Here is a 26,654-nt window from a genome sequence, read left to right on the forward strand (position 1 = left end):
CTCATTGCATTCTGCGCAGCCGCAGTCCCCAAACTCAGAACGCATGTGAACGGGAGAAGAAACGGGACAAAAGTAACGACGAAGGAAAGCGCGTTGGACAAAATGCAGTCTTTTGGCTCAATCAGTTAGACTCAATGACGTGAACATATGACTGGCCGTCATATGAATATTTCCTTTTATAAATGTTACATCAATCACAGTATTACACACCTCTACTTCAAGCAACAGAACTTAGCACTCCATTTTATAAATATATTTTAGGTACACCTCTACCTCAACTACATAATTGCAAGACGAACAGAAGGTTAGTTATGTCCTCTTGTTCTTAAATTAAACGCGTATTTACAAAGAAATCAAACGATTTCATTTTTAGTCAGATGGTAGTCTATTGTATGACATGATGTAAGCGCAGCTCGAAAAGTTTGCGTGTCTGGCTGGGCGTTTGGTTTGGTACTTTTTAAAAGAACAGAGTCTATTGGAAAGAAAAACGATGGGAGTGCACAGACCCAAGACGATCACAGAACATTGCTTTGCTTTTCCATTTTCTTCGTATTGATAGTCGTGTTTTGTAGATTAAGTCGTTTAAGAACAAAACAGGCGTTATTCATAAATACAGACAAACGAATGCTCTTCCCATTCTAGTTTAAAGGAGACGGGTTCATTCCATTTAAATACAGGCCGGTGTATTATCATGACAGGGCTACATTTACAGGCAATTTCTTACGGCTGAACGAATGTCAATACGTTTCTTGTAAGTCTACAAAGGCCTTTACAATGAGCGACCGTGAGTCAAGAACAGTTATCCATCTTTATCCACTAGATGGCAGCCTGTATATACCATATCACTACCGCGGTCAAACCAGTGACGTCTAAATTAACAGTGACACGCATAACGTTACGTGGTGCTTTGCTAATGTAGACAAGATTTTTTTCTATCATTGTAATGACTCTGTAAGTAGACAGCCTCCTAGTAGATACAGACATATGACTGTTGTCGCCTTGAGAATGTATCTATCGCAGAAAAAGTAACAGTGTTCTGATCCAAACGGAATGATCCACCTCCCCTATCACTTCATTATGCGAATCTTGTATTAATCTCCTTCCAAAAAGTATTCTGTTCTAGACTATGGCACAGTGTTTACCAATGTTCGAGCCGTTCAAAATAGATTCAATTTTTTCGCTGAATTCAGTGAATTGTCACAGGTTCGCAGCAACTTTTTTCCCTTTCGCGTAACATCTCAAGTGACAGGCCTACAGAGAGGACAATTGCACTTAACGTATCACAATGGGGCATATTGTGTGAACAAATCGATGCGAGAAAGGCAAGGCAAAAGACCGTTGGGAGGTAATTTGATAAGCCGCTAGAAAAGGACCGTCGCTGCACCGAATTTCCGCTGATGGATCTGACCCCGTTTCTCTTACAGCTGAATCAGAGGTCAACCGCCCCTCACCCCGTCGCTGCTCCTCACCCAGTACAGCAAACCAGAGTAGTAGGCTACGCGTGTACATTTGATGTTTTGTTTATGAGTGCTTTATCTTTACTGTTTCCTGCTGCCACATATTCAAATTGTAATGATAACTGCCGACAGTATTTAAGTCATACGAGTTTGGTAAGTAATAATACTTTTGGAATTAGACACTAGTTTAAATCTACACCTTTGAGGAGAGCAGGGGTTTAATGTAACTGTGGGTTACAGCAATAGCCAAATAGCCATCACTGAACTGAACCATGTGTCTGTCATTCACTTTTCACTGTGCAAACTGCAGATCAGCACTCTCATAGATTTGTTACTTTAGTGTCTGCCCTGCTTCACTGATTATTAAGGAGATCTTTGCATTTTTATGTGGACAGGCAGGTCTCATTCATTGCAGTACCACACTAGAATTACAGCAATGTCATTCATCAGTAGAATGTCTAACATCTGTCAACCGTTTTACAACATTTACTGCACTAATCTTATCACAATGCAAACAGAAATCCTGACAAAATACGTAGGCGTTTTTTTTTTTTTTTTTTTTTTTACAGTGCTGTTTAGTCATGGGGTCATGCACAAGACAAGACAAAACAAGACAGTTTCCTCATCCCACAAAATCACAAATGAATACCTGCTCAGCCACTTTGTCTGCTTTGGGTGCCATATCAGGAATGATTCAGCAGTCCAGGGTTCAGACAGACCTACACTCTGCGGAGCTGTTCCTGTTTCCTGGTCCACAGCTCTAAAAAAGACCACAGCCAACTACAGCACTATAGATCCCAAACAACAGTTGGCAGTACATCAATAAATTATGTTATGTGTCTAAAGAAATTTATAATGAACAACTAGTGCTCCCACATAAAATGCTAGAGCTGTATTATTTTATGTGGGAGTAGTAGTTGTTAAGTACTAATTTGGAGTAGGCTACTAATTTGTTAGCTGTATCTTGTCCTGAATAACTCACCTGGTGAAATTATAGACAGAGATGGTCTCACAGCCCTACAAAAGGAACTTCACATAAATGCATGTCAGTCACTTTAAGCTATTTCAAAATACAGGATACACATCACAGTGTCTACTTACACTGTTCTTCAGCTCCCCCCCCCCCCCCCCCCCCCCCCCCCAGGATCCCGTTCTGAGAGAGGAGGCAGACAGCTCATTGGTTCTTTCAGTGTGTTCAGTTCATCACAATTCCAGATCACCAGAGTCTGAAGAAACATTAATCATTTTTTTAACCTTTTTAATATTTCTAAAACCTATTAAACTTAAGTCAGCTGTGCAACTTTCTTATTTATTTGAGATCAATGGAAAATATCACGTTTGACTGGTGTAACCAAATTAATAATAAAAATGTACATCATTTACAATGCATAAATATTCAAATTAATCATATCAATGACATGACTCAGCAATGTATACTAATAATTTATATCAACAACTCACTAATGCTGACCCTGTATGCATGTTGCAGCAGCTGGATGTGGTTCGATTTCCCACCACAACACCAGAAGGCTATGAGTTCAGTCCCCAGTCAAGTCGTCCCATATAAATCATTCTGAGTGGCTTCATGTTTAACACTGCAGTAAACAGGTAGCCTGTATAGTGTGCCTGCTTGTGTGCCTCAGGGTTCTGGACACTTATTGTCTAATACTGGTGGACACAGGGATCAGAACCACATCAGTTAGGTCTGTTTCAGAAATGGAAGAGGAAAGAACTGGATGAAGACCAGTCTCTAGCTGTGTTATTTCCGTCCAACCATTAGGAACAGGCATAAGGAGGTACCGGTGTGAACCAATCAGAAGTTATAACACATGCACTGAAGTCCTAAAACACACCAATCCAATTATGGCATCTTCACATAGCAGGAAAGTAGCACTCATATTATGGAATCCTTCCCACTATTCACAACAGCTGGCCATTGTCTGTGAGCTATAACCAATAAAAACATACACAGTCAGATAGACAAGCAGACAGACAGTCTAGCAGACAGACAAACAGATACACAGATAGATAGATAGATAGATACATATATACATACATACATACATACATACATAAATACATCGACAGGTAGGCCCATATTGAAACACTGAAAATGGCCTTCCTCCATCAGTGTCCTCAGGTCAGTGTAAAAGAGAAGGACACTTTTGGTGGCTGAGTTTGTTTCTCCAGACACAATGTGCCTCTTCAGCTCTGTTGCGCTATTGAGAGAGGGATAAGAAGAAGCTGGGGGGGTGAGGAGGAGGCATTGTCTCAAAGGAGATTCTGAGTGTGGGAGAGAGGGGATTTGGGAGAGGGATGCTGTCGGTCAAACTGGAATTTAATCTCCCAGGTCTCTTCCCTCCGTTCCCCTCGCTGATCTCTCGTTCCGCGGCTCCTTTTCCTTCCTCCTTCTGCCCCTGAACTCCCTCTTTTTGGTCGTTTCCCACAACCCTCTTTTTTCTTCCTTCTTTCCTATACACATACTTTTTACCCTTTCTGTCCTCTCTCCCTCTTCTCTGCGACACTTTAATGTACATACACAGTCTCTTACAAATGCACTCACGCATATTCACGCGCACACACTCACACACATTTGAGTTTTGAGTTTGAGTTTGTTTACTCTCACTCACTCACATACACACACACACACACACACACACACACACACATGCACACTCATGCACACTCATGCACTCTCTCTCTCACACACACTCACACATATTCGAGCGCTCTCTCTGTCACTCACACACTCAAGCACACACTTGACCACTCTCTCATGCACACACACTCACACACTCACACACACTCGAGCGCTCTCCCGCACACACAGGCCCTCCAGCTGAAGAGGCTCCACGCTTGCCCTCTTGAGTCGCGGAGAAAAGAAAAGGACAGAAGAAAAGCAGGATGAGGACAGGCTCTGTCAAACGGACGGAAAAAAGACGCTCCTCTCGTGCCCCCTCTCCATCCCGTCTCACCCTACCCAAAAAAAGAGGGAAAGGGGGGCTTATAAACAATACTCTGTCTATCTCTCTCTCCCTTCTCCCTCCATCCTCCTTTTCAGCCTCTCCCTCTTTCACTCAGTTGATCCCACGCTATCTCTAATCTCCTCCTCAGCTAAGTCTCATCACCCCCTTTTCAGCAGGAGAGGGGGGAACTTAACAGACAGGGTGAGAACTGAGGGGGAAGCGATTCTGTTTAAACTTTCAAACCTTAAGAACGAGGTTTTATGAGTTTTATTTCATCATTTTTAAGTGCAGCGTGCTCATCAAACAGGCGTCTGTATAGATGTGTCATGCATGACCAAGGAGCCATAGTCACATATGACATTTGCCCGTGCTGTCTGAGTGTATGTCATGGAGTGTCAACCTCCACACTTCCTTCATTATCAAGTTTGCAACACTTATTCATAGGTATGCTTTGCTTCCTAAAGCTGTGAACCCAAATCTGTTGTACATTCCTGGTCCAAGGAGAAATGTCTTAAGGTGCACTGTTAAAAGGCAGCTTAGGATAGCTTTTGATATGTTTATGTTTTTGATAATGTTTCCTTAATGGCCCTTTTCAAAAGAAAAGATAAGGCTAACCAGGCTAACCTAGTCTGTGTGTTTCACATAGTAAGTAGAGGATAATTCATCCGAGTAACACAGAATGATTCTTATTCACAATGCCTTAGTTTATTTCATGTTTATTCTCTGTTTGTTTTTAATAACGATTTTGTGCATGCATTTGTAAGTGACAGGACAAAAGTGAATGTTCCCATGTGTGTATACAAAAAACAGGCAATGTTGCTCTCTCTGTTACTGTGTCTCCTGATTGAGTGGTTTTGCACAGGTCAGCTCACTGCTTAATTTCAGTAAGAGCATGAAGTGTAGCTAAGGAATTTTTAATTTCATTCTGGTGCACATGTCATATTCTGCATATGTACAATAGTTCTTTCACTCCTCCAAATGTATGCCATGTACCCCCTGGTATGGCTTCATTAAACCCATGGGGATCCACGTGCACCGTGGATTCAGAATCTCTGTCTTAATGATTCACTTGCGGTTAAGGTTTATATATGGAGTCAGCACTACTGTTTGCTAATTAAGAAGTAACTCTAACCATTGCAAGGGTCAGGTTCTCCAGCTCTGAGGGTTCCCCCTCTGGGTGTGTGTGCGTGTGTATGTGTGTGAGAGAGCACATCGTATCAGCATGTATCAGCCAGGGAAGGACTAGCCTCTTTCCATCACACTGATAACATTGTGACAACATTAGAGAAATGCTGCAATCATGTGCATGAGCTGCAACAAGCTGCAAACTCAGAAATAACTGGGACAGGAGAGCTGTTTCCTCCCTGTTACCCCAGCTCAGCACTGTACTCCAGCACTTTCTTTCCTCCTTGTCTCCATACTTTCTTTCACTTCCCCAAACCTTCTGTCTTTCTTTCCATGTCCACCCCTTTGGTCTTTTGTCTACATACTGTACAGTATCAAATATGATTTCATACAGGACCATAAATCTCTCCAAGATAATCCATCTGATGAGGGCGTGTGTGTTAGATACAATTTTATTGACAGGTAGCTTGAAGTGCTACATCATGCAGAAATTCATAGGATATTTTCTACTGTCACTGTGAAAAATTCGGGGAAGCATTCAGGTTCAGTAGCACAGGTTGGGAATGCTTACATCCGCAGGTGGACTCTCTGCGCCACTTCACCTGGCATTCAACCCACACCTTTTCCACTTCTCTCACGGGTGAATTGGCCCTCGACAAACTTGGACATCTGTCCCAGATTCTCGATCCCTGCAACTCCTCTCGCCTCCCTCGTCTCCATGTCCCTGGGGCGGGCCGGGGATTAAGTCCATGTCGGAGGCAGAAAGGACAAGTGTCGCGCTTTTCTGTGCGAGCTCCGGGGACAAGAGGGAGGGGGGGGAGACGGGCGGAGAGAGGGCGGGGCCGGGAGAGAGGGAGCAGCTCCAGGGAGAAAGGAGAGAGAATGGAATTAAGAGCAACAGATGCATGGGTCCATGTTCCCTCTCTGTAAGGCGAGGCAGATTCCCTACCCTCTGCTCTTGTTCGCTTTTGTAAAAAAAAAAAAAACAAAACAAAAAATCCCCCCGCCCCCAAAATTCGTGTGTGGCCCGCGTTCTGTCCCTCTGGCACTAGGCTTCTTCGTTCTCTCACTCTGCGCCCATGTGCGCGTCCCTACAATGCCTATTTACAGTAGAGCTCAGCATCCTGCACAATGACAATGTTTGAAATAAGGCCTGTTATGTAGTGTGTGTTGTGCAAGTAATGCTATGCAATATTACGTTCATGTTTTCACAATGTCATCTGTTCCAATTTGGCTGCTGTGCACTGTAATAATGTTCACAGAGGGCACTCTCAATACGCAATGTTTGAACTGAAAGGTTTAAAGGTTGGCTGGGGGGATTAATGAACACGACAACACCGCAAATGTTATGTGCGTTCCTGCAGGATGTTCGTTTTGCTCATTTACCTTTTGAGGAACAAGTCCTAAGCCGCTCAGTTCACTTAGCACTGACCAACTTTCCTCATCCCTATACATGCACATAGAGAGAAATCAGCAAAAACTTTGAGGCAGGCTTACTTTATAGATACAGACCTTTACATTTTACCAGATTGAGGTCATTTTAAAAAGTTTAAGTAGCATATATATCCTCTTTGGATTTGTAGCTATTGCTAAGGACTAAATGTCTGGTGTGAGACCGAGGGACTAGTTTCCAAATCAGTCATTTTGTGCATCAGTTTAGAAGGTCAGCTCATACAGTCTCCCTCTCTTTTTCTTCTTGCAATCTCTCTCGTTCCCTGTCTGTTCCTCATCCGTTCCTCCTATCGCAGCTGCTTTGTATTCCCTCCTTCCCTACTCTCTTCAGTTTTTTTTTCCCTATCCCCCTCTTCATTCGAGCCCTTCCTGTCTGTTCTTCTCTCTCCCTCTCCATACCGCCATCCATCTTTCGCTGTCCTTACACAGAGGAGCGCTCCCCACTGAGCGTGTGTCCACGCGGGTGATGTCTGTGTCCGGAGGGCGTGGGGGTCCGCGCCGGAGTGTACACGGAGGGGCGAGCGTAATTAGATTACAGCACAGTTCAGGGGGTCGTGTCAGCGCGAGCGGGTGTGTGGGAGAGGGAGGAAGAGTGTGTGAAACAAGGCATGGGAGGATGCGCCGAGAGGAAAATGAGTTATCACGCACAATGGTCACATTCGCCTTTTGGGAAGGTACACCAGAGGCACACTCTCCTCACCGCCCTCCATCTGTCGCACCGCATTCCACGCAGAAAGTGCAGCGCTCTTTTTGTCCCGCGTGTCTCTCGCTTTCTGCGTCTGTGTCTCTCTCCCTCCCCTCCTTCAGTGTTAAAAAGCATTAAAACGCCCAGCCTTTGAGACAGCAGGACCCTCTCTCAGGGGTTGTCTGTGCTGTGTAATGTCTTCAGAAAACTGAGTCTTAATTAGATGGCATAATGGAAAAACTTCACTAGGATGCTTATACACGCAACAGACTGAAAAATTGGCGACTGAGCAACAAAGCGTAGTGAGAGTACCAAATATAAATTCAGATAAATTAAAATATTTTAAAATAATAAAATAAAAATAAAATATTTTGTAGATTGCTGAGCTTTTTTAACAGGCATGAACCAAAATTGAATAACACTGAAAAAGAAGCACATTTGAAAACAAATGGTTGTTAGCTTATGCAAGTGTTTGAGATGTGAATATTGAACAGATTCAGTTTTGAAATATAAGGCAATGTGATCAGTGAAAAGCTGGAAAGTGATTTTTTTTGTTCATGGTTCTTTAAAAAAAACATGGAGGCTTTAACTTTAATCTTTTTGATTGCTGTTTATGGTTAATTGTGTAATTACTGTGAAATTTCTGGTACCCTCTTAGGTTGTATTTCTATTCTCTCTTTTTGTGAGTCAATCCCTTCCACTCCTTCCATATTCCCCTTGCCTCTTTTGAAAGACAGAGAGAGAAGGGAAGTGAGAGAATGACAGAAAGACTGATTGTCACTCTTTTCTACCCCCTGTGACTCACCTGTCCTCTCCATCACTGGCAGCTGAGTGATTCGTCACATGTGACGGACAAGCAATCACTGACATGGAGCCAGACAGGAAGGGGAACAGGGGTGGGGTGGGGGGGTGGGGGGGGGAGAGACAGAGAGAGAGAGAGAAAGATGGATAGAGGGAGAAAGAGAGAGAGAGGTGAACTGGGAAGGAGAATTAGAGAGAAAGAGAAAAGAGGGATAGAGAGAGGAGAGGGGAAAAGAGAGTAATGAAGAGAGAGATGGAGGTTGTAGGCTTGGGGGGTGGCAGGGGCGGGTGTGTGTGTGTGTGTGTGTGTGTGTGTGTGTGCAGGGGGGGGGGGGGGGGGGTGTTAGCAACGACTGTATCCGACATGCCTTTTGAGCTCGCTAATTGGCGCCCCGTGGTCTCTCCTCCTTCCCCTCCTCCTCTCCCGTCTTGCCTAAAGTTACGAGCGCTTGAAGTGGAAGCCGGGCTTTGTGACAGTCAGAGACTTAAGTGGGTGCGGATCGGATCCATCCTCTCGAAAAACGCGAAACAGATCGGCTGCTACACGGGCGCATATTTCATCCCCGATTGAAAGATTAAGACTCGAAACGAAACTGATTTATAATTCGGATGTTATGCTTTAAATTAGGCATATTTATGATGGTACTTTGATTACTTTACCAAGTATGTCATATATCATTCAGAACACTGTCCTTAAATGTTGCCCGTAAAAGCCCCAAGGCATCTGGAAATCAGCGGTCAATGTCTGTTAGAAAACCACTGGTCAAAATGGGATGCCAATAGAAAATTAAGATTTAAATTTTAAAGACAGGCTATTAGAGGGGTCGACAGACAGAAAGACATGTAAAAAAAATTAAGTGTATATTTACGAAGATCAAAACTCGCCCTATCCGTCTGCGTAGGCTATCTTTCCAATGATTTTTTCCGGAACGATGTAAAATGCAGACTTAGAAGTTGAACGAACTTCTGCCCCTTTCTCCTAACCCCTTCATGTGTCAATCAGCGCTGAGTGACAGCTAGATGCTCTTTTGGCATGATCACTAATCCCTGAATAGAGGGGGTGAGGGGTTGGTGGAGGGGGGGTTAAGTGACACTTCAAACTTATGAATTAAACAGCACTTCACCCCCCCCCCCCCCCCCCGCCTCACCAACGCCCCTTCTTCCCAAACAAGCGCGCACAAACCGCGTACTACACGCCCATGAGACTACCACCCACAGACCTATTGGTGAGACCCTTACACTACTACTTACAACAACACTTTGTTATAATTTCTTTCTCCTCTGTCCTGCCTCTTTTAACCCCCGTGTGATTGCATTGTGTTGTACTTACACCCATCCCCGCCCATCCTCTGCCCCGAGTGTTTCCAGCCTATATAAACGGGCCGACCTCAGCCTTCCCAATTCCTTCAGTTTACCAAAGGTAGCGACACGGTAATTTTTTTACCGGTTCTGATAGCGACTTGGATTAGTGAAGGTTTAATATTTGGGCAGTATAACATTTTTTTCAGTTTCTTGAAGAGGCTTTCCGGCAACATTAGACAATATCGTGTGCATAAAATAGAGTATTAAACAGGCCTCGGTGTAGTATATTGTCGTTACAATTCAAGCCTATTACTCACATGTCTTCAGCACCGGAAGGGAATATATAGAGGCTACTTACCTTAGGTCTGCAAATGAAAACTTTTTGCATCACTAGGTTGTTTTAATGTAGATTACAATAAATAAGAAATAAGTGACATTAAAGTAGTGCAGATAATAAAATTTCTTGGCCTGTTTCTTAACTGTAATTGCTGCAAGGACCGCAGTATTATTGTGACAGTGTAGGCCTGCCTACGGACTGCAGAGTGAAAACAATATATGGAGCTGGTTGCAGACAGCCAATTAAACATGAAACAATCTGATACCTTCAAGACCCAACAAAATGGAAAGACACATCGTCAGGTACGCGCAGGTTAATTCAATATTAATACAATTCAGTGTGCGCATTGTTTGTATGTGTGTGTGTGTGTGTGTGTGTGCACGCACATATATGCCTTAAATCTGGTGTGTGTGCAGGTGTCGAAGCCGCTGATGGAGAGGAGACGGAGAGCACGCATCAACGGTTGCCTTGGAGAACTAAGAACCTTGCTCCTACAATCGCGCGCAGCGCAGGTAATGAGCGGGCCTTGCTGCCTGTTCGCTGCGGAAACTTTTTCGATTTTCCCTCACTTAAACCATTTTGCCTTACAGTTGTTAATGCGCTGTAATAGAGAGACATTAGCCTATAGCCAAGTAAAAAGATTAAGACATTATCAGAAAAATGTTAACAGTATGCTGACCTGTACTGAAATTATAGTGCTTATTAAATGAGCTGTAGCCTATATTGATCACTCAACATCACATAATATGTGAATATTATGTACATATTTATTCATTTTAATTAGTGGAACGAGTCTTTTACTGTGATCAAGTCACTGAAATTACTGTGTCCCCCAACAAGTCACTGACCAGATGATAACCCTGCGTGTGGTTTACAGTCTTGCCGCCGCTCTAAACTGGAGAAAGCGGATATTCTCGAGCTGACAGTTCGGCATCTGAAAGCGCTCACATGCGCTCAAAGACCAGGTGAGTGAGACAGAGGTTGGCCAACGGATGCACGCCCAATTGCTGACATATATGATATCTCATAAAGTACAACGTAGCTTACTATTCCATTTATGTCAAACTTGTCAGACTTGAAGTGACTGTGCAAATCTGTGAAATGTAGGCCTATATACCTGAATACGGATAATAAATCTGTTGGAATTTGTATAGCCTGGTTCATTGAAAGCCTTTTAAAACACAGAACACGCATGCACACGTTCAGTATCGGTTGATATTAAGGGCACAAATTTGATTTCCGTTATACAGGCACTTTTGCTGACGCTGACGTCCCGATGAGCAGGTTCTACGACGGTTACACCGACTGCGCCAGGGAGGTGAGCCGCTTCCTCAGCACCAGCGACGGCATCCACAACACCGTGAGGGCCGCTCTGCTTCATCGGCTGTCAGATCGGGTCTCAGCTCTGACCAGCGGCGCCGTTCCGCTGCACCATCAAGAGCCTCCTCACCTTGGCCCTTTCATGTGTAATTTCCCGGGGGTTTCCGACGCCACCTCTTCCGCCGTTGATTCCCATTTGCTGGCGGCTCTGCAGACCACAGTCGCCGGTCAGCCGGCCACTCTTCCACTTGCGGATTCAGCATTTTCGTTCCCGCTACAGCCTCGCCGCTCACCCTCCCTCGGCGCAGGCGTCAGCGTGCAACTTGGGCGTCTAAACGGTGAAGCCCTGGCGAAGAAGGCGCACACGTCAAACTCATGTTTGGCCGAAGCAGTCTGGAGACCGTGGTGACTCACGGTGACAAGAGACTCTCGATAATGTGGAAAAGACTGACTTGAAAACTGGAATAGCCGGTTACGGCACCGTAAACGATACAATTATTTTTTATGAAACTGCCAAGTGACTGACTTCCTCTCTGCCCTTTAGTGACGGTCTCATAGGACCTTATATGGCCGTTTTACCGTATAAATACGAGGATACTTTTGGTGTTGTGTTTAGGTTAAAACGTTTTTTATTGTGTGATGAAGATAGTTTTATCTTGCTTCATATTGAATGTCAAGGTAGTCAGGGGCCGGTGGTTTTACTCTCCAGAGTAAAGTCAGGATCAGACTTTACCAAATTCGTTTTTGAAAAGGCATTTCTATGACTGTTCTACTGGAATATAGCCCATGTAGCGTTTGCACTTACAATGAATAAAAACTATTTTCATTTCTGTTGTTTTGCACTTTATTGCTAATATACATTGAAAATTCACAAAAAAGCAAAGGCTAGATTTACCGTTATGTCAGTATATTAAAGCTGGATTTTGGTTATAATATTATCCATGAAAAAAGAAGCATATCTTTCAGCATGCTGTCTGAAAATGAACAGAAGAATAAGACATAAAAAAAAACCAGGTACAACAAAATATACATTAATTTGTTAGCTGCACAATCTCATCCAACCCAAAACTGAACAATACTTTTGTTTGGTCATACACCTCAATGCCCAAACTGGTTCATCAGTCCACTCTCGCTGCACACAAAGCGGTACAGGAAGGCATTTTCGCTGCTCCGTATCATAAAGATGACCTCATTTAAAGGTATGCAACAATGGCTCCCAACTGACAGTGCATGAGGAAGGAGCTAGGTTGCACTTTCCATGTAGACCTGAGCAACATGCATGGTAATGTAGTCTGCTGGCTCCAAAGGACACCGCACAATGCTGAAAGACTGGGCAGGGGGTGCCACTATAGGCCTGCATTAGGCCCCAAGGAGAGACTGAACCACACATGTGATCCAGGTTACAGGTCAAATGTGTGTGGAACTCTTGGATTCAAAAGAAAACCTCCATGTCATCTCGAAGGCAAATTCTAAGGAATATGAAAAAATCTTATGAAAAGATCTTTTTAAGAGAAAATGTCACTTTGCTGTATTGACCAGGGAGGCATTTTTATTGAGTTTTCCTTAAGATGACTTGGCAGTTTTGAATGAATACGATGGCTTATTCCTGGCCTGTCTTCTGTGGGAGCAATTGGGCTAGTGCATCGGGCATGAAAAGGATTTTTTTGAGGGGAGGGTGTGCAGGTATAGCAATAGGAGTTGGTGTGAGCAGCTACTTTTGTGAGGTTCATGGAAAAGGTGGAGATGAGGAGGCAAGTTAAGTTATATAAGGCGAGACGGAAAAACTGCGAAAGAAAGTACACTTGACCAAAGCTAGTTAATGGGAGGTTTGCTTTACACTTTGCTTTAACACTCACAAAATAAATAAATCATAATAAAAAGACTTCAGTTATTTTTATGTGGCATACAAACATCTTTCTAACAAAATAAATACATTTAGTAGATTGTCTCACACTGTTTTCCCTTTTTGCCTTCAATCTGCAGCATTATTCTTACAGTAGTGCTAAATAAAAGATTAATCCTTTTTAGTGCTAAGAATGTTAATGAATACCAGTGAAATGTCATACGAAAAGCATTTCTTTTTTACATCTGAACAAGCTTATAATTACAGAGTAGATGAGTGCTGTTGCAATGAGCAGTTCATTGGACCTTTGTCACATCATGTGACACTAGCACTGGACACTTCCCTCAACAGGCGTGGGTGTTGACACTTCAGGGCCAGTCCCCTGATTGGTCAGATCACAAGACGTGCCTGACTACCTACCGAATGATTTGTCACTGACACAAACCATTCATTTGAGAGTATATGAAAATATGCAAATGGTCCACGAACAAAGGATAACTAGTTTGGCCTGCATGAGGCCAGGCAGGTATGCCTGCTGTGCGATTCAAACTGCGGCCCCCAGAACCTGCAGAGGTAGAGATACGATTGGGCAGCTGGGGCTAAAGACCAGCGTGTCCAGATAAAGGAACCAATCATACCCTTCCTCCAGTTCTAGGGGGTGACACTCTCATGCTCACACACTTCTCTGAATTCCACAGCATTAGCGTTCACTTTCAGCCACTCAGTTGTTACATTTTCACATGAGAGTCCCAGTCCAAGTTATAGTGTAGATAATGCACACATTTGGATCAGTGTTTTTCAGTTTGTTGGTTAGGAAATGTCAGTCCAAAGTTTGAGTTTTCACACAAGGACAGAGAAAGATGAGCCTTCTTCTGAGAACAGCAAGAACAGCTAAGGCCATTAAAAGTCAATACTGCCCACAGCCAATATTTTCAAGTGAAAATGGAACAGTAATGAACAGTGTTAACAATAACCAAACAGTACAGACTGTACCATTCTTCAAGATGGATCATTCTTTGACATGGACGCACAATATTGGCATCACTGAACTGGTGATCAGTTTTTGCTATTATATTACCAGAGCAAAATGAAATACAATTCAGTATGAATGCAGTACTAATATGAACATTTAACACAGAATATAACCAAATGTTAGACAGACTGAGTTATAAGTATTGTTCTTTAGTAGCTTGCCTGGTAACAGGAAGGTGAAAAATGACATCATATAGGTCTTGGAACCTCCCACATCCTATAGACCCAACAACACCAGGTCAGCCCGCCAGCTCTGCCTCTTGTGTTTCATCAATAGTTTCTGAGAGATTCAACGGCCCCTCGGGCTGCTCTCCGAAATAGTATTAAACAGGTGTGGTCACCCTGTGGCCCTTCATAGCTTCATTTGTGGCCCCTGACAGTATTGTGGAAAACAAAGACACATCCATTAGAAAGCGGGCTGATGCTCTGATTAAAAATGTTATTGCTGGGTCCTGTGACATATGCCAGATGTTATTACATTGAAAAGGAAATGAGGGTGCTCTTGAGCAAGGAGTGTTTAGGTTATCCCTGTCATCTCACCAGCATTAACCCTGCAGGAGTGCAAAGTATGCATGGCAAAATAGCTATCCCATCACCTGCCCCTCATATCAAGTGAAAAATGAAATAGATTTCACATACAAAAAAATACATGGACCACTACTAATATAAAGTACATTTGACAGCTCTCAGTATAATAAATTGACCTGGTGCTGCAATTTAATTTAGAATTTTTACTGTGGCTTTTTGACAATGATGCTTCCAACTTCCATATCCTATTCTGGGTCAGGTTAGCCATCCTTGTTATTAAAGCTTCCAAATCAAGTCATTCTGAGAGCATTAGTGTGCATCTTCTGAATCTGAAAGCTACAACTGGTTGTGCTAAGGGGGAAAATTACATTAAGACAGACTTGGTAAAATTTGGCAGACGTTTGGAGGCACAGCTGCAAAATAACTTCAAAAAGGAAAAACTATTACTTCAAGTAGTCTTTCTCATTTTGTATAGTTTGTCACTAATACAAAATGGCAAGAAAAGAAAGCCTATTTGGTTTTGTGCTATATCTCACTAATTATAGACTCCATTTTGTTTTTTTATGTACAGTGTTAAATACAAACCACTTCCTACTGTGAAATGCAGGACAGCAAACAGTTTTTTTTTCTCATTCACAACTCATTCACATATTCACAGAAACCCGAAGAGAGCCATTTCATTCTGATAGGCTGTTTGGTCACAGACAGTGCTGTTTGACTGGACGACTTGCAACTTAGCTAAAGTTTAGAGGGAGTAAAAGGGGCGGAGACCCATATGAGAAGAGTAACGGACAAACAAACAGATAAAGATGCAAAGGAAAGCACAAAGCTGTGAAGAGGGGGTATACGACAGGACACGCTAACACATCCACAAACAGAACAGTCACACCCACACCTACATAACAATGCACCATAACTGATGGAGAGACTCCGGCTGAATTGGGATAGGAAGAAACGGATGACTGACAGGGACACGGGCCAATAGAAAGGCACAGAGAGCCAATACAAACACACAGGCACACCCACACACACACGTGCAAGCCCTCAGAGCTCGGTGCACGTGACAGGCGTCTGGCCGTGTATCAGGAGGGTGGGGCCCAGGTCGCGTGTGATCGCCTCCAGCTGCGCCAGGTAGCGCTGCGATTGGCCAGAGCCGGCCGGTGGGCGTGGCAGGTAGAGGAACCGCACGGCGGCCAGGGCGCTGTGCTCCATCACCAGGGCGTTGGCGGCGGCCAGGAACTCCTCGGAGACACCGGGTGCGGCGCGGGCCCAGCCGCCCAGCTCGCCCTCGCCGACGTCGCCGCCGCCTGGTGTGGCCGCCCGCCGCTCGGGGCCGCCCGCCTGCAGCCGCGCCACGGCGTCCCACGCCACGATCTTGATGGAGGCGCGGATGCGCAGCTTGCCGAGCAGCTCACGTAGCGTTTCCTCTTTGGCCACCCAGCCCTGGTCACCTGACTCCGCCTCCACGCACAGGAAGATGCGGAGGCGGGCACGGCGCCACCCGCTGGCCATGTTCAGCACGCACGCCATCTGCAGGAGGAAGAGGCTGCAGACGTCCACGTAGCCGCTGTTCTCAGGCCGCAGCAGGTTGAGCGGCCACACGTCGATAGTCCGCTCCTCCCCTGTCTGGGGCGCCCCGCCCACCGCGCCACCCTCCAGCTGGAAGAAGTAGCGGCCCAGGCACACGTTCTTGCCCATCTTGATGGCATCGGAGATGATGCCCACGTACTCGTCCGGCGAGAGCCAGCGGGGAGACTCCACCGTGCGGACCGGGGGGAAGTGGGCCTGCAGGGAGGGCAGGTCCACCCCAAAGTTGTCCCCGCCGCTGCCAGGGCCGCAGACGCCCTCACAGAAGGCCGGGTCCTGCAGGAAGTAGTCCTCGGGGACGCAGTTGTCGTAGAAACCCAAGACCAGGGTGTTGGGCTTCATCCCTCCTGGAAGGGGGAGAGGACAAGGATGTGAGGTGGCCCAAAGGGGGCAGGTTTGGAGGAAAAGAGGAGAGTAAGTATTGTGTGTATGTGTGTGCGTGTATGTGTGTGTACACGAGTATGTGTGTGGTTGCTGGGAGAAGGCTGTGGTCAAAGTGAATCACACTGACACTGACATCACATGACATGCGCTGACAGCACATCAGTTTTTCCAAGGGGGCTTGCTGACTCTGCACACCAACTGAAAGACTGAAAGCAGGAAGAGGCTGCACACCGCAGACTGGCTGGTTGTCAAGCCTGCACATGTGCTTTACTTCACTATGAGCAGCCAATCACAGAGCAGAGTTAGGGGAAGTGGAATCTCACCCAGGCCGGTGATTCTGAGTAGGTGCTGCGTTCCCTGTCTGACTGAAGACGACAGTGTCAGGTCCACGAACGCCTTCACCCCCAGTTTGTCCACCAGACTGAGCCAAAAGTTGTACTGTGGCTGAATAGGGTCTGAGGGGAGGGTGTCTGAGAGAGGGAGAGAGACACACACAGCCAGACAGAGAAGGGCTTAATAGGCAGTATGACCATAAAAGACCCAGGGCTGTTTATAGGCAAGTGCATGACAGTCCTACACACAAGATGCACGAGTTTTTCTTTTTTGCAGAATTCGATACGCTAGGTAGTGCAGGTAGCGCAGGTAGCGCTATTTTGATTTTCTCACCAAAACAGGACTGAGCCCAATAAATACAGTAGTCCATTTCACAGCGAAAGAAGGACACATATTCTCCTGCCCCCCACCTCCTGCTCTCCACCTGCATCTCCAGCTCACTGTTCCCGTTTCTCTGTCTCCTACCCCCTTATCGACTGGTCTCTGTCCTCTACCCCTCCCAACTAACCCTTGTTCCCCACCCCCTCATCAACTAACCCCACATCCCTATCCCCTACCCACTAACCCCTGCAGCATACCTTCTTACCCCCCAACCCTGTCCTCTGCCTTCTGTTCCCATTATCCTGTCCCCTACCCCCTTTACTAAACTACTAGTAAACCCTGCTGCCTATCCCCTTACCTACTAAGCCCTGCCCCCTACCACTTTACCCACTAAGCCCTGCCCCCTACCCCCTGGCCCCTACACATACCCAGGTCCCCCAGCTGCACATGCCCCAGCACGAACAGCCCGCCCTTCTTCAGCTGGTTGACGAAGGTGATCAGCTGGCAGGAGGAGCGAGGGTTGGCCACCATCAGCAGCACCTGCGGCCTCCAGAACTTCACATGCTCCTTCCGCACGTCCAGCATCAGCAGGTACTTACGCACCTGGGCACAGAGGAGGAGGGGGAAGCACCAAAACACGAGGGTTTTTAGCTAGCATTACCACGCAAAGCTTCTCAGCATCCTGGACCTCAACAAAGTAACGTTACCAGTGACATATCACGAACTCAACGGACTTTCTGTGGATTTATAATAATTGGACGTGGCCTCCAGATTGTATGATCAGAACTGCATCCCTAGCAACGGTCTGTTATAGATAGCAGCAGTCTGCCATAGAGAAATAACAGACCGTAGAATGCCGTAATTGACCAATCAGAATCGAGTATTCAACAAAGCCGTGTAATAAGTATTTATATCTGTATGCAGGTACGCATACCTGTCCCACACTCCTGCCCACTGCATGTGAGTGTGTGCGTGTACGTGTGTGTGAGTGTGTGTGTGTGTGTGTGTGTGTGTGTGTGTAAATGTGTGTGTGTCTTTGTGTGTACCTGGTGGAAGATGAGTGCCTGGCTGATGTAGCCCCAGCTGCTGGTCGGGGCTCTGTAGTGGATGAAAAGAAGCAGTAGCAGCAGCAGGGCAATGCTGGCTGAGGAGTATACGGGGTTGATCACAAACATCATCACCACACATCCCAAGATCCCCAGCAGGCAGGAGTGCCAGGAGAAGAACTGGAACGTAGGCCTGAGAGAGGGACAGATGGAGAGAGGGAAAAATAGAGAGAGAGAGAGAGAGAGAGAGAGGGAGAGAGAGAAAGGTCATCAGATGACCACTTCTGGCACTCTACATAGAACCATCAAAAGCCACATTTCATTAACATACTCATAGAAAAGTCACACCAGACAGCCACAACGATGACACACAAAGCATCTAAATCCCCTAATCCTGTTATCACCCAGAGTATAGAACTGTCCCAGAAATCAGAGGGAAAAGGAGAGAGACAAAGAGAGAGGGATGAAGAGGCAATGAGAGATGGAGAGAGATATATAAATCTACTCTAAGAGGCAAACAGCTAAGCTTATGCCATCATAGAACACTCAAACCAAAAGCAGGGTGTCATGGTGAGAAACTGAACTCCAGGGACAGAGAAATGACACATGAAGCTTCAGTATCAGACAGACAGCCAGTCAGGCAGAATAGCTGAAACACTGACAAACTCTTGACATATTGGGATTGATTGTACTACTACATTGTTACACATAACTTTGGATACTTTTGGAGCCTCTATACACACTGCAGAATGCATCATTCTATGGCATGTAAAATCTATAGACAGGTTTGGGAATGGCTGGTGCAGACAGACAGTGCAGGTGATGCAGACAGATGGAACGGCATGTGGAGTCTGCGCAGACGCCCTGCGTTGAGACTGCAGGATGGACAGACAGACAGACGAAGCGTACCTGAAGTTGGGTGCAGACGCCCACTCCAGTGCCAGGCAGGCCAGGTCAACAGCAGCATAGGCCAGTAGGTAGAAGACGGTCACCAGGCTGGTGATGGAGTTCAGCTGGCCAGCGAAAACCACACACTGCAAAAGGGGAAACCAGTACCACACATTACACAAGCCATTCATGAATCCTGACACTGAAACACTGCGTATGTATACTGTGTGTTTGTGCATGTATGTGTATGAGATATATACATTGATAATTGTTGATAACTGATAACAGGAAAAAATGAACTACACAAAACAAAACAGGGTGGTATGAAACCAGATCCATGTAGAGGAAGACAATCAATGAACAAAAGTGATTAACTGGTCCCACTAATATGTTTGGCATCACAGTCTAACATGAACACACACACACACACACACACACACACACACAGAGGAACTGACTAGACAAAAAATAAGATGGAAGTAAACACCATGTGCAGTGATACAGGAATTCCAGCTGTAGGTGTTAGTGAGACATCCCCACACTGGGATCCTGTAGAAGAGTAACTTTTATCACATAGATTCCACAGGTCAGAATGCTAAGGTACTGGCTCTCTTTAGTGTATCATGAGCCTGCTACAGACAGTAAGAGAGTGATGTTCATGTTGAGCATATAAAAGCTGTAACTGTGATTACAGGCCAGAAGGATGGCCTTTTGGAGATGGGATTCAGCACCAGCTATAGTTTAAGGACCCATGTAAATATGGACAGCCTGATGAATACCACCCCTTTCCCCCTTCCCCATGCAGCTCACCTGCACCAGAGCCCAGGTGTACAGCACAGACACCCATGGGTTTCCAGAGCTTGAGGTAATGGTTGCTGGTGCCAGCGGCATCCCTACAGTGCAACACACACATACACACACGCACACATACACAAACACACACACACACAGTAATATTTGTTACCACAAGATCAATATCATGTGTAAGGAATCAAAGTACCATCACCTTGAAAAACATGCCATCGGAACTGCACACGCATGCATGCTTACATGAAGTTGCACATGGACACACGGCTCTCACACACAAACAACACATAGTGACAAATACATGAACAGCAATATCAGCAGCAGAAGTAGAACTCCACTTGGCCTAGACCCCGACCCTGCAGTGCAACAAGCACACACACAACACCAACACAAAACAATCTTCACTGGGCTTAAATTCGGATGACATCACACTCAGGGCTCCCCAGGCTCCCTACCACCACCATGCGGGCCCCTCGCCCCCTCACCGAAGAGCTGGTCCAGGGCGAGGGCGTGCAGGATCCGGGACGCCCCGATCAGAGAGCTCATGGCAGCGGACAGGGAGGTGCAGTACACCCCGATGACGACGAAGGGGGGCCACACGTTGATGCGGCGGAAGAACCCATAATCCTGGATCAGCAGAACCCTGCCAGGACAGGAGGGAAGCAAACATAAGGCTGTGATTGGTGGAAACAAAACAATGACACTAAAATAGTCGCAGCCCTCCTTTCCTGACACTATGCAACATTTTCCGCTGGGAAAGTCTCTAATAAAAAGACGAGGCACCATCATACTGCCCTTTAAAAATGGCATGACAGGCAGACATAATTCATATTGGAATATTCATATTTCCTTTGCTTTTTAAAACCCAGGGTTGCATATTGTCTACAACTTTGATTTTGATTACTACTTTGCAAGCTATTATTTTGCTGCTGTTATTAATGTGATATTATTTTGAATGTGCTTTTGGGGAAAAATCTGCTAATGTTTTTTCTTCAGCTAACTCTTTGCTAGTAGCATTAGCAAGGTCAGTTAGCAGCATGCTAGTGCACAGGGACTTGCTTCATTAGAGACTGAAGGCTCTGCTTTAACTAACCTGTCACAGGTGGAGCTGATGAGGAGAAAGAGGAACAGGTAGACAAAGAAGGTGTAGACCACTGCTATTATAGTTCCCTTGGGAATGGAGACACTGGGGTTCTTTAGCTCTCCTACAATGTGTGAGAGAGAGAGAGAGAGAGAGAGAGCAGGGGAAGAGAACAGTGAAAAAAAACTACTAAAACGTTTATTGTCTTAACAATTTGTTGACATGTTACATATGTTGGCACTTGTGAAGTACTTTGTAGCCATCACGTGAGCAATGTCAGTGAGTATCACAGAAAATTGATTAATTGAGAACATACGAGATAATAATGGTGTGGTCTTTACCAGACATGTTAGCCCCAGCCATGATCCCAGTGCAGCCATTGAACATGACGGCGAACACAGTGGCGAAGGTCATGACAGTGTTGGTGCTGTAGTCCAGGGAGTAGCCAGCTGCCGAGAACACGGAGTCCAAGCGTCAGACAGCTGCCCTCGGTGTTCGCTTTCCCTCCAGTTTCTCCCGTTCTGCTTCACCTCCTTCCTCCTTCTAATTCAACACTACCTAACCTACCCCAGTCCTCCTCAGCCATCTGAGGCCCCTAAGTAACGCACTCGTCTTGCCCCCCCCCCCCCCCCCCCCCCCCAACCCCACAAAACCCACCCTGCTTCTAAAATCCCGCCCCTTGCCCTGTCACTCACGCCCAAGATTATTGTGCAGCGTGGTCCGGTTGAAGCCTGTGTAGCTGGCATTGTAGACGACGGTGCTGTTGGCAGCGCCGCCCTGGTGGCTGATGAGGAAGTCTCGGGGCCCCAGGGCGAGGGGGCTGATGTAGATGGACAGCAGGGAGAGGGTGACCACCAGCAGGATGAGGAAGGAGGCGCGGGAGTAGATCTGCGCGCCCACCAGGCAGACCAGCAGGCAGACCAGCAGCACGACGGACGAGTACAGCACCCCGTACCAGTACCCCTGCGGCAGCACCCGCATGCCCTCCGGCACTGAAGAAGCTGGGGGGGCACGGTCGTGTGGCAACACGAATGAAATGGCAGAAAAGTAAAGGGTGGGGGGGGGGTGGGGGAATGGTGGAGGGGGGGAGTGGCGGGGGGGTCAAGCAAGGGTACGGAGAGAGGGAGAACAGAACAGACAGAGAGAAGGAGGAGAATAAGGTTAAGGGCAAAGGTCAGAGGTCATTACACACCCGCCTGACCCCCGCTGCGCTTCGCTGGGTTCAAACACGGACACTGACAGGAGCTCACTGCATACAAATAGCATCCATTCCACTATTCAGCAGAAGCAGTCACTCATAGAGAGAGAAACATACACATTTCATTCAGCTGCAGTGACATGCTCTTCGGTCACTTATAAAGGATGTTTTTGGATCCATATAAGCAAAAGTTGAAAACAGGAGCTTCTGTGACAGTTTCCCATCGGTCACTAGAGCAATGGTAGAGCTTTTCTTTCTTTGAGTTACAGCAATGTAACTGTTGCTGTAAATGCTAAATATAAATATATATTAAGATCACATGACTTTGTCATATATGGAACATTCCAGTTCCATTCATGTAACAGTGTAAAGCCACTAGTTCATACTTCCAACTGTGTAGCTGTAATAAGCAGAAGCAATAATGTACCTAAAGAAACAGTGCTAACAAGGCAGTAATGTACCACAAACTATTACGGTTACTGACACTGGATTCACAGTGCGACATGACCACTGAAAGGGTGGGGTGGAGGTAATCAAGCACGCACCTGGGTCCTGTCCAAAAATGTCGAGTATGGCCTCCACCAATCCCAGCACGTACACCCCACATGCACAGACGTTGGCCAGGTAGAACATGAGACCAATGCTGCCCCCAAATTCTGGACCCAGAGATCGGCTGATCATGACTGGAATGCACTGAGTCAAGGATTGGAAAACAAGACACATATCTTCATTGCAGAGATCAGCTGATCATGACTGGGGACACACCAAGTCAAGGATCAGACACGACACACAACTGTATTGCAGAGATCCGCTGATCGTGACCAGCATACCAAGTCAAGGATCACACAAGACATACATCCTCATCCACTGATCATGAGTGCAACACAGCAGGTCAAAGATCAGACAGGACACGGATCTCTATTACAGTGCTGTTTCATCGATGACCATGGACACTTAGTCATACAGTCAGGCAACATAAATCCCTGAGTCATTTCACACTGCCAGCTATTATCCAGTCTGGGTCGGTCACTGAATACAGCCTTTTAGTACATAGCTGTCAGAAAGAGGGTAATCGATTAGGAGAAGATTGTTGAGAAAAATAACAGAGTATCCGTCATGCACTCCATCACTCTATAAGCCTGAGTCCGTTTCTGCTAAATAAAAAGCGCAGATTTCAGAAAGATACAGTAAGCCCCGCCCCCTTGGACCGCTCCATTAGTGGAGATGGCACAAATGGAGAGGATCGTCAGGGAAATGATGACATAGGCCACGCCCAGCATAATGAGGGCCTGAAAGAGCCCAGCATGACCAACCACAAAACCTGTGGAGACATCAGAGAGACATAATCAACATCATCACCTTCATCCACAGTACCTCTGCATCACACTGTTACAATATGGCAGTAGTTGTCAGCATTGTATGTTGACTGCTTAAGCGTAGTAAACTGCTCTTGTCGCCAATCCCTTCCAAACAGGAAGTACTATGACAACGACAAAACTACTGATGCAAAGTGCATCACCATCGAATCCACTTTTACTACCAAACCTGCACCACTCAAAATCTGACCTCAGAACACCACCCTGAGTCAGTCCATGGACTGAAATGATCTACCCTCTCTTCCCAAACAGGAGTGTAGCTCCCCGCCAAATTGTGTTCTCCTTCAGGTGCAGTACAGCATTATTCCACTCAGAAGCTACTTAATCTTTACTCACCCGTCCTGAGGAAGAGGACGATGCTGAACATGGAGAGCACGGTGGGCACGATCACCCCGAAGAAGGTGTTGAGGCTGCGGGGTGAGGGGGCGGGCCCCCCGGTGCCTGCCGCGCCCGCCCCCTGCGGCCCCGACTCAGACCCTGACACAGAGGGGTCACCCACCACGCTGAACAGCCCATAGGTGAGGAGGGGCGAGTGCTCGTTTGACATCCCTGCAGGCGGGACAGAGGCACACAGTGGGCACCACGGCTACTCTACCACGCTTGCATAGTCTGGACTAACAGTTCTGCTGACAGTGGCAAAGACTCTGACACAGGCCACCCGAAAACCACCACTCTCTAAATACACATCACATCACATCTTGCTGGATCCTTCATACAAACACATGACCCTCATCAACAGCTATGGAACCAAAACCAAAGGAAAGTGTTGGAACACGCTGAACCCAAGCGGAACTCACACTGTTTGGATTTTGACAGAGAACACCCATAATACATGATACCACGGCACAAGAATTAGCCGGTGGTGTCATTTGGGGGCGGTAAGTAGGCTATCATTTATCCTTGTTATCACAAGCTATTACAGGCATGTAAATTAAATACTTTCCAGTTAGAATGATTAGATAAACCCGTTACTGGTGTGTTTTTTTTAATCTGAAAATAGTCCCTCAAAACGGACATGTTTTCTAATTACGGAAGTGAAAACTGCTGCACGTTCAGATAATATGGAGTTCGTCCAAGGGTCACAAGACAGCCCATGGGATTCATATTAAACATATATATCGGAGCTTAATACTATTAATTATGCTGACATAGAATATTAACCTACGTCTGTATCGGCGTTATGGGTGGATTTTTTAATCACAAGGCGAACATAGCTTGCCCGTTGTCTCCATCACAGTCACAGATGCACCTGTTTATTTACATTTTGGATGTAAATTGAAATGCAAAGATGCACCGATTACAGGTCGCACTCAGCTGTGCTCTCGTACGTACGCACGCACACGATTAGCAGCGGTATTTAGAACTTACTTGCCAGGTTTGGAATATTGAGAACGTCGATAGCTTTTAGGCTTCCAGCTACAGCACCACGCTAGCTCGCTAGCTAGCTACTTCCGTCGGCAGATAAATGGTTCGCCCAAGGACTGAAGAGCGAACTCCTCTTTATTTTGAAAATATAAATTATTTTATCACGGTGGATACTTTATGGCTAGAACGAGCTAACTAGTTTTAAGAAACGAAACAACACCACCTCCGTTTTGGGAGGCTGGCATCACGTACAAGGATAATAAATGGCAAAACATCAGGCAGCTATTTTCGCCGTTGTCTAGCAATAAACCCGAGAGTCAACTTGTTTTCATTGTACGAGCTTGCTGGCGAGCTGAAGTATGTGCAACCGAGCAAGCAGACCGTTAAATTTAGTTGCCATTTTGAAGCAATTGGTTTAAGATGTTTAAAAACGCCGTTGTTTTTTGTATCCCCCAGTGTCAGATTCACTCTCGGTCAGTCTGACAGGTCATGGGACAGTCGTTCATTGTGACGATGTAGCGAAAGGGAGCGAAAAAGGGGGGGTTGACGGGGGTGGGGGTGAACGAGGGAGGGGATAGAATGGCAAAGCATGCCTCTTCGGCATCTGCGAGTTTAGCCGAGGAGAGGAGATTGGAAGGCGTTAGGTGAGAACAGAGATTATAACCGGCCAGTGCAACAGGCTCATTTTAGCTAAGATAGCTAATTAATCCCAAATAGTGGAAAATGCCGAACATGAGACACAACAAATTATGCCCAAGACAGAAGCAACAGCAAACAGTGACTAACTTTTGGTGACTAGTGAAGTGAAGTGACAAGTGATAGTGAAGAATGCATGACATAAACGAACTGTAGGCAACACATCAAAGTGTCCATATGCCGAGTTTGAGAAAGATGAGAGAAGCATAGAACTGTAGGCTCTGACTTTTCAGAGCAAAATGAGATCCTTTCACCTCAGTTGCCTACTGTTACCTGCACTGCATCTGAGGCCAAATTTGTGTCATCCTCATCATCCTAGCTCTCCAACTCTCACTGATGGAATTATCACAGTAATTATCTGCCTTCGTCAGACTTGACATCTTCGACAGGCACAAGCACACAGCAGCCCTTTATAACCTGATAGATGATCACAACTATCATCTTAAACTAAGGAGTGCTTGAACGCCATGCTATACGTTATGACTACACTGGTGACTAACCTTATGACCTTCTGACTACACTGGTGACTAACCTAATGCACTTTCTGAGAAACTACATCCAAGAGGAACATAACAGCAAAATGTGACTCATCTCTTGGTGAATGACAGTCAAGAAAGGATGAGAAGTTAGAGTGGAAAAATGATATAATATTTCCTAGACATGAAACTCTGGATAAAAGCATCCACTTTAATTTCGCAGTTGATCTTATGTATCCTAAGTCACT

General features: G+C 45.8%; 1 protein-coding gene across 1 annotated transcript; it reads right to left on the reverse strand.

Moving 5' to 3' along the window:
* Positions 1 to 15,566: 15,566 nt before the first annotated feature.
* On the reverse strand, positions 15,567 to 25,706 carry LOC118791606 (solute carrier family 12 member 9-like). The gene is made up of 14 exons (XM_036549025.1): positions 25,238 to 25,706; positions 24,206 to 24,418; positions 23,680 to 23,814; positions 23,039 to 23,176; positions 21,991 to 22,296; positions 21,637 to 21,744; positions 21,308 to 21,419; positions 20,700 to 20,857; positions 20,218 to 20,300; positions 19,429 to 19,553; positions 18,520 to 18,712; positions 17,902 to 18,076; positions 17,143 to 17,289; positions 15,567 to 16,782 (listed from the first exon to the last, which is right to left on the reverse strand). Exons 2-14 carry the CDS (start codon positions 24,414 to 24,416, stop codon positions 15,893 to 15,895), a joined length of 2,781 nt encoding a protein of 926 aa, XP_036404918.1. The 5' UTR covers positions 24,417 to 24,418; positions 25,238 to 25,706; the 3' UTR covers positions 15,567 to 15,892.
* Positions 25,707 to 26,654: the final 948 nt, after the last annotated feature.

Source organism: Megalops cyprinoides, chromosome 16, assembly GCF_013368585.1.
Source record: "Megalops cyprinoides isolate fMegCyp1 chromosome 16, fMegCyp1.pri, whole genome shotgun sequence".
NCBI lineage: Eukaryota > Metazoa > Chordata > Actinopteri > Elopiformes > Megalopidae > Megalops > Megalops cyprinoides.